The following is an 18509-nucleotide window of genomic DNA, read 5'->3' on the forward strand; positions in this document are numbered from 1 at the left end:
GAAGCAGCCACCTCCCATCTGGGCAGGCCTCCAGCCTCTGCCCTGTTCCAGCCAGCCTGTCAACATGGCAGCCGAGCCCCCTGGGCACACGGCATCAAGAGGCCCCCCAGACTGCAGGGCCCCTCTCTCCTCCCTGACCTTGGCCCGCACTCTCTTCAGCTCAGCTCCTGCCCTGCTGCTCTACTAGCGGCTCCAGCTCTGTCCTGTGCTGAGCAAGAGGCAGCACTGAAACACCCCCCTCCGCGCTCTGTGGTTCTCCTTAGCCCTCCTCACCTCTCACCCAGTCTGCAAGTCCACTTCTTGTCTGCTCCGGGGCTTGTCTGTCCTGCTCACTGCCAGGTCCCACTGACTGGCACACAGGGGACACGCAGACATTTGCTGGATGAATGAAGAGCGCATGTAAAATCTCCACTCCCCTTTATACCCCCAAGAGCACTGAAAAAAGTGATCACCTACAACTTGAGCAACTGGAAGGCATTTTGTGAGCGGGCCCTGGGCACCAGGGGACAGGCGCTGCATACGGTCGGAGGCCAGGGGGACTCAGACACTCTGCAGACCACTTCCAGAGCAGGCTCAGGGCCTCCCAGACACTGGCCCAAAGCATGCTGGGATAAGGAATTTAACTCACAGCTAGACCAGGTCATAAAATATGAGGAGAGTTGTCCAAAGAGAAGGGACAGGCATTCGTGGCAAAGGGGAGGTGTGGCTTTAAACTGTAGAACATCTGGGGGCAACTGGAGGGGTTGAAAGGGACTCAGCCAGGCCCCACGGACAGGGACATTTGGCGACCCCGGATATAAGAACCAGTACCCCCGGCATCACTGGCACCGAAGCCCAGGAACCCCCTTCCTTGGGAAGTCCCCTGCAGCACGGTGACAGCGCGCCCTTAACCCTATTTCACAGGGGAGGACACCCAGTGCCAGAGAGGCTAGGGCCGGGCCGGGACTGACCACGGGGGACAGTCCTTTCCAGTGGCCTCTCCCTCGAGCGGGGCAAGTAGCCTATGGGGACGCCCCCCCACCTCCACCCCACCCCACCCCACCCCACCCCGTAACGGCAACGCTGGACCGGCCCCGCCGAGCAGAGCTGGGGCACGGCCACACCCCCAGCTGCCGCAGTACCAACTCAGCCGGCCCGGGGGGCCAGAGGCCCCATCATCAGCACGGGCCACCCTAAGCGACGGTGGGGACGGAGGCGCCGCGCTCCTGCGCGCGGGGCGGTGGGGAGTGGGCGCGTGGGGCGCGGAGCCGGCCGAGCGCGGGGCGGGGCGCGCCGGGCGGGGCGGGCCGGGCCGGCGTCTGCCCGCGCGAGGAAGTCCCGGCCCCGCGCTTTGGGGAAGTGAGGCCGAGGCGCCTGCGCACTGAAGCCTGCGCCCGCTCCCCGACGATTCGGCCGGACCTCGGAGCGCGCGGGCCGGCGGCTGCGGCGCGAGTGGCTCGGGAGCGCGGCCGGTGAGTGCGCGCGCGCGGCGCCGAGGACCGCGGCCCTGCCCCTCCGGCCAGGGCCCGGGGGCCGTGCGGGGCGGGAGCCTCGGAAACCGGCGCCGGAATCCGCGCCCCAAGGACTCCGCCGCGGGGTCCACGTGGACCCTGGGCCGCGGCGGGACTGGAGCCCGTCCCCGCGCGTGGGGGAGGGGCCGTTGCAACCGGGTTCCCCTTTTCTGCAGCTCAAAGCCTGGGGAAGTGATTGCTCAAAGCGGGGGTGGGGGGGCCGGAAGAACCCAGGTTTCCGCGTCTCCCGTCCCCCCCCCTCAGCCTGTGGGGAGGGGCCGAGGCGGGACACCCGGTTTGCCCCCGCCCCCACCCTGTTGGATCTGGCAGCCACTCATCCCTGCCAGTCGCAGGGGAGGCGCTGCGCCCCCGGCCCGAGCCGATCGGGGGCTCCTGGCGCCAGCCTCGCTCCAGAACGCGCAGGAGGACCTCCTGCCGTCTGACTTGAGTCCTGCTGCTGCAGTACACGCCCCTTCGGCAGCCAGGGTGGGGCCCAGAGCGAACCTGGCCCCTCCCGCCCCTGCCTCGCCTTTGGGTCGCTGGTGAGTGGGGCGCATGGCGAGTTCCTTGAGATTGGGGTGGGGGCGTCAGAGGCTGGAGGAAGGGGCAGACTTCTCCAGGCCAAACCCTACCGTGAGAGAGAGGGAGAGAGAAGTGGGTTGCCCCCACCATTGTAGAGGTGGGCCGTGGCAAGGGTCACCAGGGCCAGGAAGACCTGGCCTGCCTTGGAGGAGCCAGGCTGGGACTTCCCTACGGGGAAGGGGGGCGGCGCAGCAGACAGGAAAGGTGCTGAGGAGGGTGAGAAGAAGGGAATGGAGCCCCTCTGTCAACCCCCCTCCCAAAGGTTATGGCATTTCTTTCCTGGGATTGTCACATTTTCTAATTCTTTTTTTGGACTGGGCGGGCTCGGGGACGTTCTTTTTCCTTCTGTGGAGCAGAGCAGCAGCCGCTCCCGAGGGAGCCTCGGTCCCCAGAGGCCAAACTTGCTGCCTGTCCAGCTTCTCCCATCCCAGACTTAGGGGCCAAAGCCTGGAGGGGCTGGGGAAGGGGAGGGAGCCCCCTCCCACGTGCCCGAATGAGGAGCGGGAACCCTGGTTCAGACCCTGGACCCCCACCAAGAAAGAGAGCAGGTGCCCCAGGGGCACAGGTGGCCCCAGCCAGCCTGAGGAGGGTGCAGGGAGCCAGGCCCAGGGATGGGTGACCAGGTGCAGGGCCTACAACCAGGACAGAAGGGACGGCCTCTCCGCCTGCCCCTCCCCACCCCAGACTCGGCCCCAGCACCTGGGCCCTGCACCCTCAGGCAGCTCCCCTCGTCCAAGTCAGAGCTGAGTTGGAGAAGGCAGCCTAGAGGGGTACAGCCTTCCGGGTGCTGGGGGGGGTGGGGGGTGGGGCCCTGCCCCCACTCACAGTGGGTAGGGGTGCAGAGGAGGAAGAGCGGCTCTGCCTGGGGAAGTCACAGCCCATCTGGGGTACAGCTACCAGACCTCAGAGGTTGCCACACCCCTTCCTTTCCCTAGAAACTTGACCCCTGAGGGTAGGCATGCTGTCGGGCCGCTTCTTCCCCATCTGTTTGCTGGAAGCCAGTGGGATCCAGTTTGAGGGTCGCCCCCAGCGATCTCAGGGGAAGCCAGGCAGGTGGCCGAGTGGCCAAGGCCCCGTGGGACCCTACACCTGGCCCCCAGATTTGGGTCAAGGCCGAGGCCTCCGCACGCCCAGGCTCTGGAGGCAGAGGTGCCCCAGCTGTGCATATCCCGGGCTGTCACCTCTGAGCGCAGCACTTGGTCAGTGGCTGGGAGGCAGGAGCTGCCTAGCCTGGTGACTGACCCGGGGCCTGTCCCAGAGCGTCCACTTTCCTCTCCTGCCATCGGACACCCCACGAGGCCAACATGGACCAAACAGACGTTAAAAGGCCAGGAGCTGAGGGATGGGGGGGCAGCAGGGAGGATGATCATTTAGTGAGAAAATAAAGTGAAACCAAGTCCTGAGCATCTCGCGGCGGGTTTTCAGGAAGGTCCGCGCGGCAGACGTGCCAGGGGGCGCCCCCGGCCCCGGCGGTGGGGCGGGGCGCCTCGCCTGGGCCGAGGTGGGCGCAGGCCGAGGTAGAGGTTGGGAGGCAGGTGGGGAGGCGTTCAAAACTGCCTCCTGGACCCTGATTGGCCGCCCCCGCGGCTCGGGTCCGCGGGTTTCCCGCGGGGGCCGCTCACCAGGATGGGGCGCCGGCGTCCCCCGCGCGCCCGCACCGTGGAAGGTGCGCCCCGACGCCGAGCGGAAGGGACCCCGCGGCTCCGACCCGCCCGGGAGCAGGACGCGCCCCCTCCCCCGCCGCCGCCCGGCGCGCCCGCCCTGCCCTGCCCTGCCCTGCGGCGAGGCCTGGGGCCGCAGCGGTTTCCGCAGCCTGGCGGGGGGGAGGGGAAGGGAGGCCGGGAGACCCTGGGCGCGGGAAGGTGCCAGCCGAGTGTTCGGGTGCCGGGCCAGTGACCGGGCCGAGAAGGTGGCGGTCCCTGGCGGCTCTCGGCCCTCCTCACCGGCGCCTGCTGCACTTCCCGCACCCTCAGGACGTCCCGCCCCAGCCCCAAGTCCTACTCAAGTCCTCCTTGTGGCAGGCCTGGTCTGCTGCCCCTGCTGAGTCCCCAGGAGCAGGTGGGGAGCCTCCCCAGGGCTGATCCGGACTCCTTCGTGGGGAGCAACCCTCACCACCTCCCACCAGCCGAGGAAAACCTGGGATGGAGGGAGCTGGGATGGGGGGGTCTAAATGTCTGACCACCACCCCTATGCACCGCCCTTATAGCCCCAGACTCTGAGGGCCTCCAGCCCCCTTGGGAGGGGCCAGGAGCCGGAAACCAAGAAAGAGGAACCCTGGCTTCCGGCTTCCCAGGGAGCGAGCAGATGGGGGTGTCCCAGAACCTCCTGTGGAGATCTTGTCTGGGGTCCCCTCCTTCCTGACCTCACATCCCCTCACAGCCACAGTGTAGACTGGAGTGGGGGTCAGGGCCTGGGCAGAGCAGTCTGGAGGCGGGAGGCCGGGCAGGGGGCGGGGGGACGCCTCCGGGAGGATCGGGACCTCTCCAGGGCGGCAGGCCGCCACCGGTGTCAGGTCCTCCGCCAGAGTCCCGGCCTCTCTTCTCAGAGCCCCAGGCTGTGGTGAGGGTCCTGGAGCAGGCACCACGGAGCCCCGGCAACCTCTTCCACCCACCCATGCCCACCCCGCCTGAGGCTGAGAAGCAGGTGGGCCACCTCCACCGCTGACTCTGTCCCTCGGGGGCGGGCTGGGGGTATGACTAGGAGTTGGGAGACCCTTGGACACCTGGGAGGCCAGAAGGGTCATGCCCCCCCCCGGGAGCAAGCACGGCCCCCAGCAGGCAGGCGGGGGGCGGGGGGTGAAGCAGGTGGTTCCGACAGGTTCTGCCTGGAGGCTGAGGTGGCCCCGTCTTCCCCCAGCACACAGGGCCAGAGGAGGGGGACCAGCCTCCCTCCATGTCCAGTCCTGATGCGGCCCCCCCGGCCCCCCCCGGGCGAAACCCCTGCTGCTTGTGCTGGTGCTGCTGTTGCAGCTGCTCTTGGTACGTGGGCCTGGGGTGCACCGTGTGCCCGGCGGGGAGGGGGGCACTGAGCGGACCTGGGGCCCAGGACCCCACTCAGCCCCTCGGGGGCCTTTGAGGCATCACCCACAGCCCTCGTCCAGGGGCCTGGTGACCGGCGGCCAGTGCCCAGGCCCCTCTGTGTGTGTGACTTTCATGGCTGGTGTACCGAGGTTGTGTCCACATGCAGGCACCTAGCCAGCACGTGCACGCGCACGTGTGTACGTGTGTGTGCGCGCGTGCGCGCGTGTCTACTGTAAGCCGGCCCAGACTGGCCCTGGGGACCCACAGCAGAACAAAAGCAGGTCCTACAGATTGTGTCAGGTGGAGGAGCTTTAAGCAGAGACCTGGCCCTGGGACAGTGCAGGGGGTGGACATGGGGCCTCCAGGGGGAATGTGGTTTCTAGGCACGTAGGGAACCTGTTGGGGTTTTTGTGCCTTGCAGAGGCCTGGCCCTTTTCGGGCTTCCATCTCTTGGCTGTTGAGTGGACAGCGCTGAGGGGACCCAAAGGGGGATCAGCTGACCAGTGCAGTGAGCAACTGAGGCCTGAAACAGGAGAGGGAGCGCCTGGGGGTAGAGACACGAGGCCGTGAATTGTTAGGGCCCGCTGAGCATCTGGCCGTGGGGGCCAAGCGAGGAGTCTGGCGTCTGGCGGGTGGGGGTAGGGTGGGACTGAGTTCTGTCTGGCCCTTTGAGTTTGAGGTGTCCGTTAGCTGTCTCAGTGACCCTGGGGAGAGGTCCAGCTGGAGGTGTGGCCTGGGGAGCCAGCACTGACGCTGTGCCAGGAACGCAGGAGAGAAGCAGGACCCCGAGGGAGAGTCAGGGGTCAGACACACGGGCTGGGGGCTTTCTCCACATCAGCCGGAGTCTCTGGGAGACAGCAGTGGGGGTCGAGGTCAGGCCAGGGAGGGAGAGGTACCCCAGGGGCCTGTGAAACACCAAAGGCAAGAAAACGGGCCCAGGGCCGGACCGGAGTGTGGGAAAGGAGCAGACCCACCCTGCAGGGGGTTCACACGTGTGCTGAGAGCCCCTAGGCCTCGTGCCCATACAGACACGTGTCGGTGTCACTGTGTGACCAGCCTCCTGCGCGCACACGCGTGCCGCGGAGGGCAGTGCCACCTTCCCCTCTGCCGGCAGGAACGAGGAGCGGCGGCGAGCGTGGCGGGCCTCCCGGGAGAGCAGGCTGCAGCCCCTCCCCAGCTGCGAAGCCTGGTGAGTCTTGGCCGGGGGTCTGCGCGGTGTGGGCGGGTGGGGGGATCCGGGCGGAGGGGGCGGGGCCTGGCGCGGCCGGTGGCGGATACCGGGATGCGCATTCCCCGCAGCGCCACACCGAGCCCCGAGGAGGTGCGGAGCTGGGCGCAGTCCTTCGACAAGCTGATGCACAGCCCAGCGGGCCGCAGCGTGTTCCGGGAGTTCCTGCGCACCGAGTACAGCGAGGAGAACATGCTCTTCTGGCTGGCGTGCGAGGAGCTCAAGGCCGAGGCCAACCAGCACGTGGTGGACGAGAAGGCGCGCCTCATCTACGAGGACTATGTGTCCATCTTGTCCCCCAAGGAGGTGCGCCGCGCGGGGCCGGGGTGGGGGGCGGGGGCGCCTGCGGGCCCCTGACCGCGGCCCCTGTCCCGCAGGTGAGCCTGGACTCCCGGGTGCGGGAGGGCATCAACAAGAAGATGCAGGAGCCGTCGGCGCACACGTTTGACGACGCGCAGCTGCAGATTTACACGCTGATGCACCGAGACTCCTACCCCCGCTTCCTCAGCTCCCCCGCCTACCGCGCCCTGCTGCTCCGGGGGCGCTCCACGTCCTCCAGTGAAGCCTAGACTGCCCACCGTGGCTGCCTGGACGCGGGACCCCTCCCGCGGGCAGAGACTCCTTTCACAAGAGCGCTTCACGTGTGGGGCACACCCGCCGGGCCCAGCGCCCCGGGCGGTCCCAGGCAGGAGCTCCAGGTGCAGGGCAGGCCAGAAGCCCCCTTCCCCACCCAGAGGACCCAGCGCCCCAGGATCCAGCCGAGAGGCAGGCGTGAGGGCCTCTGGGCCTAGGCGGCCCCTCCAGCACCACCACCCCCACTGAGCGCTTCCTGCTGGGGTTCCCACCTGGTGAAAGGAGGCGCCCTCCCTGAAAGCATCCTGGACCCACAAAGCTCACAAGGTCCTCCTCCCCGGGCTCCTGGGGGCCCTGAGAAATGCCTTTGGTGGAGAACAGAACCTCTGTACTGTCTAGTTCTGTGACAAGAGGAGACCTCCAGCTGGTGCCATCTGCACCCCGGGATCAGACCCAGGACCTCAGAACGAGGCTCAAGGCAGCAGGACCCGGTTTCTCTTTTATATGTTCATTGAGTTTAAACCAGGAAACATGGCACTGTGTGTTTTATCAAAAAAAAAAAAAAAGTTTTCATATTTAACTCCACTCCTCTCCCCCCCAAAATAGAATCTTATTATTGAAGATATTTTTAAAGTAAAAGCCTCTCCCCTCTGTCCACATTTGTGGGGGCAACTAGAGGAGGAGGAGTTGCCCAGGACCCCCAGCAGGGGAGCAGCCAGGCTCAGTGAAGGGACCCTGTGCTCTGCTCCAACCCCGCCCCTCAGAGCAACAGCCTCAGCAGGCAGCTGTGCTCCGCCCTCCCCACGCGAGGGCGCTGTGGCCCCAAAGGCACCTGGCCACCAAGGGTGGCAACGCAGCAAGAGGCACCGGCCAGGTCCTGGGCAGGCAGGGTCCCTGGCAGGGGCTGGCCGGCTGGGGCAGGACACTTACGGGGGAGACCTCCCCGAGAGCCTGGGTGCCGGGCAGTCACCTGTACTGTCTCACGGGCCCCACAAGGCACACACTTGCCACCCTGTTCCCTGAGTTTCTGCTTGGTAAAGCGATTCAACGCTGCAACCGGGGCGCAGAGGGCCTGGTCAGGGGTCCACCCCCATCCACACTGCTTCCACGAGCAGTGGGGCATCGTGAAGGGTTGCAGGCAGGCACGGCTGTGGGGCCCAGACTTAGCCTCCCGCCCATAATCCCTGGACCCTGAGCTGCGGTGCCTGGAGAGGTCGTGAGACCCCGGCTCCTCCGTGCGCCCACGGCCCTCCCCACCTGATCCTCATGCTATGCGTGCCCAGCCCTGCCCCTCCCACGGGCGCACTCGGGCCCCTCTGAGAGCCAGCGGGCTCTTCCGTCCAGTGCTGTTCCACGAGGCCAAGCCTCAGCGTCACCTGACCCCAGGGAGGTGGGCTGTCCCCGCAGCGGCGGGGGTTGGGGGGATCAAACCAGAGATGAGGGGATGGGGGACCCAGCTTGAAGCCCAAGCCTGTGCATGGCCCACCAGGACCAAGGGCCAGGGAAAAAACAGTGGCAAAATGAAACATTTAATAACTGGGGGGAAAGAGGAAGAAAGGTGCACTGCAGGCAGGGTGGGGGGCAGGGTGTGCTGCCTTCTGAGGAAGGCCAGGTGGGCAAAGGGCAGGTCTCCAGACAAGCTGTATCTGTTGGCAGAGGATGGGGAAAGGGCGATGGCCCGCACTGGCCGTGGCCCAAGGCTGCAGGCACACATGCGCAGGGCTCAGCAGAACTGCAAGAAACAGGTGAGAGGCGTCCATCCAGCCGTGCGGCCCGCAGGACCCCAAAGGGCAGGAGGCAGGGCTGGGGTCTCCATCCACCATCTCCAAAGCTCCCAGGGGGCTGACTGGCATGGCCATCCCCCAAGTCACACCACAGACCCCACAAAGGCTGGAGACACCCAGCTCCAGAGAACAGGGCTGGGGATGGCCTGGGCTCACCCACCTACCTTCCAGCGGTTTCCACACTCGTTGCAGACGACGAACGTGGTCATAGGCTCATCGGAGCTGCGGGTCTGCACCTGTGGGGAGGGCCACGGTGGGAGGGGCCCAGCCCCAGGGCCTCAGTCACTTGCAGCTGGAGGCCCCAGGGAGCAGGACTTCCCAGGAGTCACAACCTGGGGAGCCGCCACCCATGGCCTCGGGCCGCGCTGGCCTCACGTCACCTGGGCTGAGGCTGCCCTGCAACCCCAACCTTGGAGTCGCCCCAACCGCTTTCCTCTTACAGGGCCCCCCGACATCTCTTGGGGCCGACATCAGCGTCCACCTCCACGACTCTGAGTGTAGTCCTGCTACCACCACCGGACACCCACCCTCCCACCAGCAGCAACACAGCGGGGCCGGGCTCCCAAACTTCAGTGCCCCAGGACGGGCTGGACCCACCGCCCGAGACTGCCTACTGGGGAGCAGGGGTCCTCGGCAAGAGGGAGGCCCCAAGGGTGACCGCAGCTCCCGGCCCCATCGGAGACTAGGTTGTCGGACCCCCGTCCCAGCGCCACTCACACCGCACGTGTCCAGGCGCAAGGGGGATCCAGCCTGCATAGCAGGGGCATGGGCGGCTCCGAGGAGGGGCGGGGCCCCGGGAGGGCTGCCGACGCTCACCTGCGTGTAGGTGCAGTTCTTCTTCCTGCACTTGCCGCAGGTGAACAGGTCGGTCTGCGTGCCGCCCGTGCGCGCCATCTGGTGCTCGCGGATGGCCTCCTTGGTCATGGCCTTGCGGATCTCCTTCAGCTCGTCGCTGGCCATCTCCTGGGGCGAGGGGCGCGTGCTTAGCCCGCGGCCCCCCAGGGGCAGCCCCCCGCGCCCCCACGGGCTCACCTCCGAGGTCATCACGGCGATCTGCTGGGGCGTGATGGCGCCGCACAGCACATTGCGCCGCAGGCTGGGGTTCTTGGCGTCCTTGAGGTTGGAGAGGCGGCTCCGCACGCGGTTCTTGTACTTCATGTCCGTGTTCCCCACGTCCCGGAAGATGCGTGCGGACGTTTAAGGACCCGTAGGGAGGCCGATGCCCTGCCCTCCACCCCTGCCCCAAGTCAGCCAGGGCCTTTCGTGGGGGCCGTGTCGGAAGAGCCAGCCACAGCGGGTCGTCGACACTGACGCTTTCCCGGCTGAGACCCAACTGCAGGCTGGAGGCCCGGGACCCAGGCCCACCGCAGGCCCGGTCAGACCCCAGAGGGTCTGGGAGGAGCCCCCTGGTCAAGACAAGCAAGCCCGCCCGATCGCCCAACCCCCTGGCGAGGGCGCAGGACAGTGGCCACGAGGGGAGCTGAGCCTGGCCGGCCCCGCAAGTCCTCCAGAACTCCAGCCCCCGAGCCGCTGCACAAAGGATATATTCCTCGATCTGGGCCGACAAGCGCTCGCAGTCTGCACCGACAGCCACGTGGTCATCTGCAAGAAGGAGCCCTGACCGGCTGCCCTGCCGCCTCCCCCCAGCGCCTCAGCCTGCGCGGGATCCAGGTTCCCTGCTCCCCCAAGACCCCCGGCTCCCTGCCCCCAAGGTCAGCAGCACGGGCTTGGACTCAGGCCTCCACAGGCAGGCAGGGCCCAGGCCACCTGGGACTCCAGCGTGTGTCAGGAGCCAGGACCCCGAGGTGTGCTGGGTGGCCCCGGCCCAGGCACTCACGGTCCGTCTGCAGGGCAGCAGTCAGCATCTCGCGACACTTGTTGCGCACGGCGTCACAGGTGACCGGCACCGGAGGAAACGTGGTGATCCTGGGTGTCGATGGCGTCCTGGGCAGCTCTGGCCTCTTGCGGCTGGAGAGAGGCCCGCTCGGGCCGCGTGCACCTCCATGAGATGCCGGTCCCCAGAAAAGCCAATGTCACAGCCACGACGCCCCCAGACCCCGTCTGCTCCACCCTGACAGCGGCCCAGAACCCTGCCCATCTGCAGTCAGGTCCAGCATGTCCATGCGGTCTGGCCAGAGGCAGTGAGGATCACTGGGTGGGACACACTCCAGACGGGATCCCCACCCTCAGGGAGACCTGGAACACGGGGCCACACTGCCCGACGCAAACTGCCAGGTCAGGGACAGGCAGACGGGACTAGGGATCACCCAAGACCAAGTACCACTATGCAGGCAGCCCCACCCTTTGTAGGTCTGGGCACCCCCCTCCATGGGTTGCCTGTCCACAAGGCTCTGTCCACCCACGGCCCTCCTCTCACGCCCCTGCATCTCGTGACCTTGTGACCTCCACGGAAGTCAGTGGAAGCAGGCGGCTTCCTGGAGGAAAAATAACACGTGCAGGTGGGCGGATGAGCCCACGTCTCTGCACGGCCATGCCATGAATCCAAAGCTCAGCTTTCCCTCGCCCTTGGCCACTGCTGCCCAGTGGGGTCGAGGGCAAAGCAGCCTCTCAGCCACAGCCCATCCCTGGGGCGGCAGGAGCAGGGAGGCCTCAGTAGCCCCAAAACCTGCACCATGCCACAGCCTGGGGCAGCGCCGGGGAGGGAGGGGCCGGCAGCCAGAGGCGCCAGGCCAACGGGGGTAGCCAGAGTTAGCCCGCGAGAACCAGACCCTGGACCGGGGCCTGGATCCGGGGGCGTGGGCGATGGGCGCCCACAGGCCCGCTCAGGCTGTGGGTCAGCTCCGTGCCGCCCGGCAGACAGGGCCTCGCCCTCACATGCTTGGGGCTAAAAGATCCAGGGGCATCTCTGGAGGGAAAATGTCCAGCAAGAGGCTGACCCTGGGGAGAGTCCCTCCCGAGGAGCTGAAAGGGCTGATGACCTCGGCCCCCGCACCCAGGGCCCCTGGAAATCCGCACCCTGGTCTGCCGAGAAGGTGGGGCCGTGGGCGGGGTGTGTGTCTGCCTTCCAGACGTGCTACCTGGGGTCCTGGGCCTCGGAGGCCTCCTTGGAGGACGATGTGGGCAGAGGCCCGCCCCTCCTCCGCTCCCTGGCTTTGGCGTCTGAAGCATCTACATGTGCCGGGAAAGAAGGGAGGGCTGGCTGGGAGAAGGCAGACCCGGAGGGCAGGGCCAGGGCCAGGGAGGGGGGCAGACCACCACCAAGGCACAGCCCCAGCCATCGGACCCTGCCCCCAGCCCCAGCTTCCTGCGAACGACTGGGGTCCTCTCTCCCCAGCCAAGGAAGGTCCTGAAAAGTCTCCCTGAGTACAGAAATCCCCCCCAGAGTGACGGCCTTCACGGATGGCACGTCTGGACTTGGACAAAGGCTGGTCACCGCAGGCAGGCCGGACATGGCCACCCCCCAGCTGGGCCTCAGGCCCCAGAGCGAGCCATTGAGTGAGCCCCAGCCTGCACTGGGGACCTTCCCACAGGACGAGAAGCATCCCATACGCCACCAGAATAAATACGCTTGTCCAACACGCAGCCCAACAGCCACGCAGGACTGGAGAGGAGCCCAGGACATGCAGCTCTGTTTCCCAAGGGTTTGGACAGAGCCCAGGAGGGGCTGGGAAGGGAGGGGAACCTCAGGGTCCAGTGGTGGCATCCCAGTCGCCCCACTGTCCCTAGAAAGAGGCTGCCCCTGTTCCCCCTGAGCGGCTCCAGACCCCCCTCCCTCCGCCTCCTAACCCCACCCCCCTCCCTCCTCCTCCTCCCCCTCCTCGCCACGCCCCCTCCCCTCCCCACGTCCGGAGCTGCCCCCTGCCCTCTGACTCTTCCCCCGGGCGACCTCCCCCAGCTCTGCCAGGTCCCCCTCCAGGGCTCAGCGCAGCCCCCTCCCCTCTACTCTTCCCCTTGCTCCCCGTGGAGCCCCTCTCCTCCCAGCCTGAGCCCGTGCTGCCGGGACTGGGCCCCAGGTGGCCCTGGCTCGGGAACAGCACAGTCTGCGAAGGGCCAGCGCGTCGTGGGTGCCCCCTGCCCCCACGCTCAGCCTAGGCTGCCTGACCCGCACCCAGGAGCTTTTTCCAGGACTTGATGAGAGACTTGGCCAGCGTGACGACCTCCTCGTCCGAGCTCTGCTTCCGCAGGGCGTTGACGGACATGCCGACGCGGGTGGACTGCAAGGCAAGCGGCCAGGTTGGGGGCAGCGGTCAGACCCTCCCCACAGACCCTCGGTGACTCCCACAGGGCAGGCTGGGGACCAGCGAGGGGAGGGATGCCCTCCTGACGGTTACTGCCCCGTCTGCGGGAAGCTCAGTGAGGGACGCAGTGGATTTTCCTTGAACGCCCCTCCCTGTCTCTTGGAGCATCAGAGAAAGGCAAGGGACAGTCTCCTCAGGGGCAGGGACTCATGCCAACCAAGGGCCGGGGTGGGGGGCAGGAAGCTCTGCCAGGTGCCTGGGAGCTGGGGGGGCACACAGGGCCCTACCTGCAGCAGGTGCAGCGTGACGGGCATGGCCTTCAGCTCCCGCAGCAGGTCCAGGGCTCCATCCTGGAAGGAGAAGGGAGGACCCTCGTGAACGACTTTGAGGTCTCAGTGGGCAAGCTCAGCTCCTCCCACACACGAGGGTTGGGGGAACACAAGGCAGTGACGGTTTGCAGATCCACCTGGGGTCAGATGCCCAGGGAAGGCAGGCATGAGAGGGGAAGCAGCTGTGCACTTAACCCCAGCCCAGGGCCCCCGAGGGCCGTCAGGGGGAAGGGCCGAAGCCCCTCCCCAGCAGGGGCGCCGCACCAGGTGGAGGCGCAGCCCCAGGAGTGCCCGCACCTGCCCGGTCCCACATCCCCCGCCCACGTGGCTCAGGCCGCCTCTCCTCAGTGCCGCCTGCTGGGGCCAAGCCCTCAGGGGCCTCTGCTCCCCTCATGTGCACCCCACACCCCCTGCTCACTCCCTCCAGCCGTGTCACCTCGCCTGGACGGCTGTGACAGAGCCCCGTCTCCCTGCTCTGCCCGGCACCCCTGCCCGCATCTGCTTCCTCGCAGCCGCACACACAAGGGCCACATGGCTCCACAGCAGACAAAGCTCCCCAGGGCCCCTCAGGGGGCCGAGCTGCCCGCCCTGGGACCTCTGCCCCTGCTGCTCCCACTGCCAGCGACACGCCTGCCCCACTCTCCCTCCAGAGCTTTGTGCAAATGACACATTCTCGGTGAGGCCTCTCCCGCTGAAGACGGCAAGCAGCCTGGCACCACCCCATCCGCTCCCTGCGTTGCCTTCCTCCACAGAAGGCTCACGGAACCCACCGGTGTGGTTTCACGTGTGCGTGTCTCTCTCACGACATGAAGGAGGCAGCCATCCAAGGGGTGACAGCCTCAGATGTCCTGCAGCCTGGCCGTGGGAGGGGCAGAACCTGCCCCATCCCTGATCTGGACGGCATCTCTGCTCAGGCTGCTGCCCCCCCCTCATCACCCCCGCAGGCCCTGCCCCTTGGGCTACAGAGTCCAGCCCTGTAGTCAGCTCCTCAGAGAGGACAGATGGGCACCAGAACTGAGGGCACAGAGCCACTCTGCGATCGATCATCTTCCCCAAAACGGAGCCCCGGGCTGCAGAACGCCAGCTTTCTGTGGCCTCCGGACCAGAGGGGCTTAAACGTGATTCCCAGTCACGGCCCCCAACTCCCCCAAGGGGCCTCAAAGGTGCTGGGACCCACCAGGAGCCTCTGCTAGCTCTCACTCCCCACTCCATGGCACCCCAAGCCCCCTAGCCCCCTTCCCAGTCCACACCTGTCCCCCCTCCTCATTCTCCCCTGGGCTTCCATCCATGCGGTGCTCCAGCTAGATGCCCCCTGCCCCAGTCCTGCCTGGCCCGACCCAGCCCTCCGTGGGTTCCGTAGCCCATCTCTGCCCCCACCTGGGGGGCATTTGTTTTGTCTCCTTCAGAGGGGAAGCAGCTTCTTTCTCTGGTCATCTCTGGAAACAGCCAGAGATGTTCCCACATCCCTGCTCCGTGCTGCCCACAGCCTCCCAGGGGTGTGAACATCATGCAGGGTTTGGGGCAGGCGGCTGCTGCTTGATGGATGAATGAAAGCGTGGGAGCCAGCCCCCTTCCCAGCCCCGGGGGGAGAACCCTGTCCAAAGACCCAGACTCAACCATGCTCAGCCCAAAAGTCACCCCCAAACCACCAGTGCAGGCACACAGCCCTGGGGTGGTTGGGCAGGCATCTCAAGACCCCAACTGAGCCTCCCTCACGGCCCCCACCACCACTCGGCCCGCCCCAGGAGCTCAGTCTGGGGAGAGAGCAGGTCGCGTTTATTGAGCCTCTCAGGGAGCCAGCAGGACTCCTCTCCACCCCCTAGAGGCAGGTACCACCCACCAAAGATGCTTCCTGCGAGGATACCCAGACCACCAAGGTCCAAAGTTGAGAGGGGCCTGAAACTGAAGCCCCATGTGCTGTCCACCCCTACCACCACCAGCCCGAGACCGGGCACAGCCTTCCCCAAAGGCGCACTGGCCGAGGGACGACAGAAGCCGGCCGCAGAGTGAGCACAGCTGGTCGCGGGGGTCGGGGGGAGTCCTGCGCCCGCGTATTCCCAGGCCAGGCTGGGGGCTTCCTAGGGCTCTTTCCCAAGGGTGCCTACGCATCTACCCACTCCCCAGTAGCTGCTGGCTGAGCCCTGGCTAAAGAAGGGAAAGGATTTATTAGGGCAACCTGGTTCTTGGGGGGCTGAACAGACAAGGAAAAAAAAAGGGCCTCCCAGACAAGAAAGGCCTCTGGCCGATTGGCCGGTGAAAATGAGACGATGGGGGCCGCAAACCCCAGGCCAGGCAGAGGTAGGGGAGGCGCTGTAGCTCCAGGGGAAAAGGGGGTCCAATCTCACACTCCAAACTCTTGAAGGCGGAGAATGGGTGTGGGAGACCTAGGGTGGGACAGAGGGCTCTGAGTCGGGGATGGGGCTCGGCGGGGAGTTCTGGGGGACTTCGAGGATGCCCAGGCTGGGGAGGAGGAAGGCGAGGAGGGCGGGGCGGCCAGTCAGGGCTGCACGGGCCGGGGCTTCCGCAGGGCCTGGAGGGACTGGGCCGAGGAGGGTCTCCACCAGCCCGGGCTCCCGAGGGGCTCCGGAGTGAGGGGAGGAAGCGGGCGGATCCCAGGCCTGCGGGGTCTCAGTCTGGCAGTTGGGGTTTGAGTCCAGAGCGGTTGGCTCCCGGGACAAGGTCCAGACCGGATCGCGGCCTCTGCCGTGGGTGCGAGATGAAGGGCAGGGCTGGCCCAGGGCGGGGGTCTCGGCCTCCGGCGGGGGTCTCCCCGTGTCCCGGGAGTCTCTCCCGGGGCGGAGTCTCGTCCTGCCCCTCGGGTGGTCGCCGCGGCCCTGACGGGGGCTCGGCAGGCTCGGCGGGGGCTCGGCGGGGCGGGGGTCCCGGGGTCCTGGCGGCCCGCGCCCCTCACCGCGCTCTTCTTGGTCACCATCTTGTCCAGCCTCCGAGCGATCCGCGCAATCTCCTCCTCCTTGCCCATCATCGCCTCGGGGGCACCGCCCCCAGCGCCCGCCGCGCCAGCCTCGGCCTCCCGACCCGGACCCCGGCCCCGGCCGCCGCAGCCTCCCGCACCCGCCGCAGCAGACGCAGCCCCGCCACGGGCGGGAGACCCTCCGTTCAAACCCCCTGCCCCCGCGGCACCGCGCTGCATCTTGGGACACGTAGTTCTCACGCCCGCCCGCCACGCGCGCGCCCGCCCTGCCCCGGACCACAACTCCCAGGAGCCAGGGGGCGCGCTGGGCATCCTAGGAAGTGTAGTCCTTCCGCGGGCAGCCGCCTGTGGACCGGTTAGCCGGAGGAGGGCGCTGCGGCAGCGTAGGGCGCGGCCGTGCGTGGGGGCCGCGGCGCCGAGCCCGCGCTTTCCTCCCAACACCTCGCGGGGGCGGCCAGGGTCCGACTGCGCGGGGACGCAAAGGCACGCTGAGGTCCGTCCCCTCTCCCCGCCCCATGAGCCCTCCTCCGCCACCTTCCGCTGTCCCGGGGCCGCTGCCCGACCTCCTGAGCGCTGCGGCCGGGATTGTGGCCTCGGGGACCCTCGGGGCATGGTCAAGGGGGGTGTCCTCAGGCTGCTTTTCCGGGGTTTCTGCATGCCCACCCCCAACCCCCAGCACTTTGTCCTCCTTTGCCCTGCGGAGAAATCAGATGGGGACTGGCCTCGAGGCTGGCTCCGTAACAGTGACCTACTCCCGGGGGCTGTGCTGATGGCCCACACCCTGCCTCAACTGGTGCCTCCGCCAGGGTTGGACCGTCTGGCACGAGCCCTTCTTGACAGCCCAGGTGATGCTTCTGGGAGGCCTCTCCTGATCCTCACCTTTCTGACTGTAATCTTAGGGACCGGAAGCTGCTTTGAGGTTTCTCGGAGATACATGCGCCCACTCCAGAGGGGAGAGGCTGAGTGCTTTGCTGCATGCTGACCGTGTGGTTGACACGCTCTCCCCTGTGCTCCAGCCTTTGTCAGAAGCCATGGCTGAGCTCAGCATCTCAGGATGCCCTGTCGTGGTGCTTGGAGGAGGAATTTCCTCCTATCAGTCCTCGAATCAGCTTAACTTTGTCTGTTGGGGAGGCCTAGCTGCGCAGCCTCCTCTGTCCTGGCTTTGAGTGAGGGAGGCTTCTATGTGTGGGACTGGGTTGGATGTTTCAAGCCACAGAGACTCTAAAGCATGACCTAGAAGCTGGTTAAGAAGGAAGGGCCCTGCCCCTTGTCCCCCAAGGGTGGGGCCCTAGGGTTTTGTCCTTTCTCCTCAAGTGGCAGAGGCACCGGCCCCCAGCCAGCCGGGTAGACACTGAACATTGGGCACACAGAGGAGGGCAGGGGCTTGGGGACTGTATTCCAAGGATGCAGAGTTTGTACCCCAGCCCCCGTGACCGTATCCAAGCTGCCAAGAGGGACAGAGGCGGCCGCAGGACAGGGACCAACTTGGGGCGGGGGGCAGAGATGGAGACAGGGCAGGTCTGGGAGCTGAGGAGGGGGACTGGGTCGGGGGGGAGGGAGAATAGGACAGGGTGTCAACCTGCGGGTCAGGAACCAACGCCCTGGCAGAAAGACTGGTGGGAAAGACTCCCGGTCGCCTCTGCATTGCTCTCTAGGGGACACGTATTGTCCCTTCAGTTACGAATGAAGCAGTGAACCACGTGTCACAGCAGGGCTGGGACTGACCACAGCACAAACTAGAGCCACTTTGTGTCACAGCCATCCTGCTGATACCCCAGCGTCCTGCCGAGGCCCACTGCTGTCGGGAGCTGCAGCGATAAAGAAGCACTTAGGTTCCGTATCACACAGTTTAGAAAATAATTTGGTAACTGTGTTTCAGTGTAATTGGTTTCCATGGTAACCCCATGGGCTTACTTTGTGCGCTGCCCCGCGATGTGGCACCAGAGCGAGGACAGGGAGGCAAGGAGGGGCTGTCAGCTGAGCACCAGGGCCCTGCCCCGGCTCGGCCAGTGGGAAACCCAGACCGCCCACCTCAGGCCTTCGTCCTCGTTCATGAGAGGCCAGGTGGTCTCTACCTCTGGAGCTTCCGGCAAGGGCCACAGAGACAGTTCGTCAGGAGCCTGACATGTCTCAGAAGCTCTCGACTAAGGCCACCAAGGCTGCACACAAAGGGAGACCAAGACGCCACGGCGCTCGAGAAGAGTGGCCAGGAGGTGGGGCGTCCTGCGGCAGGAGGGCCCAGCCTGGGGAGCCTGGCCCGGGCAGGGCATGTGGTGGGGAAGGGGGAGTGGACGGGCAGGCGGGGGTACGTGGCAGGGGAGGCAGGGTGCTTCCCAGCTGGGGACCTGCAGACCATGGCCCTTCGCCCCATC

General features: G+C 66.7%; 2 protein-coding genes across 6 annotated transcripts; one reads left to right on the plus strand and one right to left on the minus strand.

The window, feature by feature from the left end:
* Positions 1-1390: 1390 nt before the first annotated feature.
* Positions 1391-7518, plus strand: RGS19 (regulator of G protein signaling 19). Of its 4 annotated transcripts, XM_036825795.1 has the most exons (7): positions 1905-2032; positions 4046-4130; positions 4618-4715; positions 4929-5050; positions 6207-6281; positions 6392-6626; positions 6698-7473. In XM_036825795.1, exons 3-7 carry the CDS (start codon positions 4686-4688, stop codon positions 6887-6889), a joined length of 654 nt encoding a protein of 217 aa, XP_036681690.1. In that variant the 5' UTR covers positions 1905-2032; positions 4046-4130; positions 4618-4685; the 3' UTR covers positions 6890-7473. The 4 variants fall into 4 exon arrangements, with proteins under 4 accessions (XP_036681689.1, XP_036681691.1, XP_036681688.1 ...); XM_036825794.1 differs by lacking the exons at positions 1905-2032; positions 4046-4130 and adding an exon at positions 1391-1451; XM_036825793.1 differs by lacking the exon at positions 4046-4130 and having other exon boundaries at positions 1809-2032; positions 6698-7518.
* An 888-nt stretch (positions 7519-8406) lies between these two features.
* On the minus strand, positions 8407-16319 carry TCEA2 (transcription elongation factor A2). 2 transcript variants are annotated; one of them, XM_036825791.1, is made up of 10 exons: positions 16117-16319; positions 13164-13226; positions 12747-12852; positions 11716-11806; positions 10515-10645; positions 10223-10279; positions 9710-9864; positions 9494-9640; positions 8842-8913; positions 8407-8625 (listed from the first exon to the last, which is right to left on the minus strand). In XM_036825791.1, exons 1-10 carry the CDS (start codon positions 16186-16188, stop codon positions 8617-8619), a joined length of 903 nt encoding a protein of 300 aa, XP_036681686.1. In that variant the 5' UTR covers positions 16189-16319; the 3' UTR covers positions 8407-8616. The 2 variants fall into 2 exon arrangements, with proteins under 2 accessions (XP_036681686.1, XP_036681687.1); XM_036825792.1 differs by lacking the exon at positions 16117-16319 and adding an exon at positions 13976-14090 and having other exon boundaries at positions 8413-8625.
* Between the last annotated feature and the right edge of the window lie 2190 nt (positions 16320-18509).

This window comes from Balaenoptera musculus, chromosome 15, assembly GCF_009873245.2.
Source record: "Balaenoptera musculus isolate JJ_BM4_2016_0621 chromosome 15, mBalMus1.pri.v3, whole genome shotgun sequence".
Lineage (NCBI taxonomy): Eukaryota > Metazoa > Chordata > Mammalia > Artiodactyla > Balaenopteridae > Balaenoptera > Balaenoptera musculus.

Bases quoted from the DNA above. Each gene is read 5' to 3' on its own strand.
- RGS19 (XM_036825794.1), top strand. From the start codon at position 4,686: ATGCCCACCCCGCCTGAGGCTGAGAAGCAG. The intron at 4,716-4,928 runs GTGGGCCACCTC...GTCTTCCCCCAG, and splicing joins CGCCTGAGGCTGAGAAGCAG to CACACAGGGCCAGAGGAGGG. The intron at 6,627-6,697 runs GTGCGCCGCGCG...CCTGTCCCGCAG, and splicing joins CCATCTTGTCCCCCAAGGAG to GTGAGCCTGGACTCCCGGGT.
- TCEA2 (XM_036825791.1), bottom strand. From the start codon at position 16,188: ATGATGGGCAAGGAGGAGGAGATTGCGCGGATCGCTCGGAGGCTGGAC. The intron at 10,646-11,715 runs GTAGCACGTCTG...GCCTCTCTCCAG, and splicing joins TCCGAGGCCCAGGACCCCAG to CCGCAAGAGGCCAGAGCTGC. The intron at 9,641-9,709 runs GTGAGCCCGTGG...CCCTCGCCCCAG, and splicing joins TCGCCGTGATGACCTCGGAG to GAGATGGCCAGCGACGAGCT.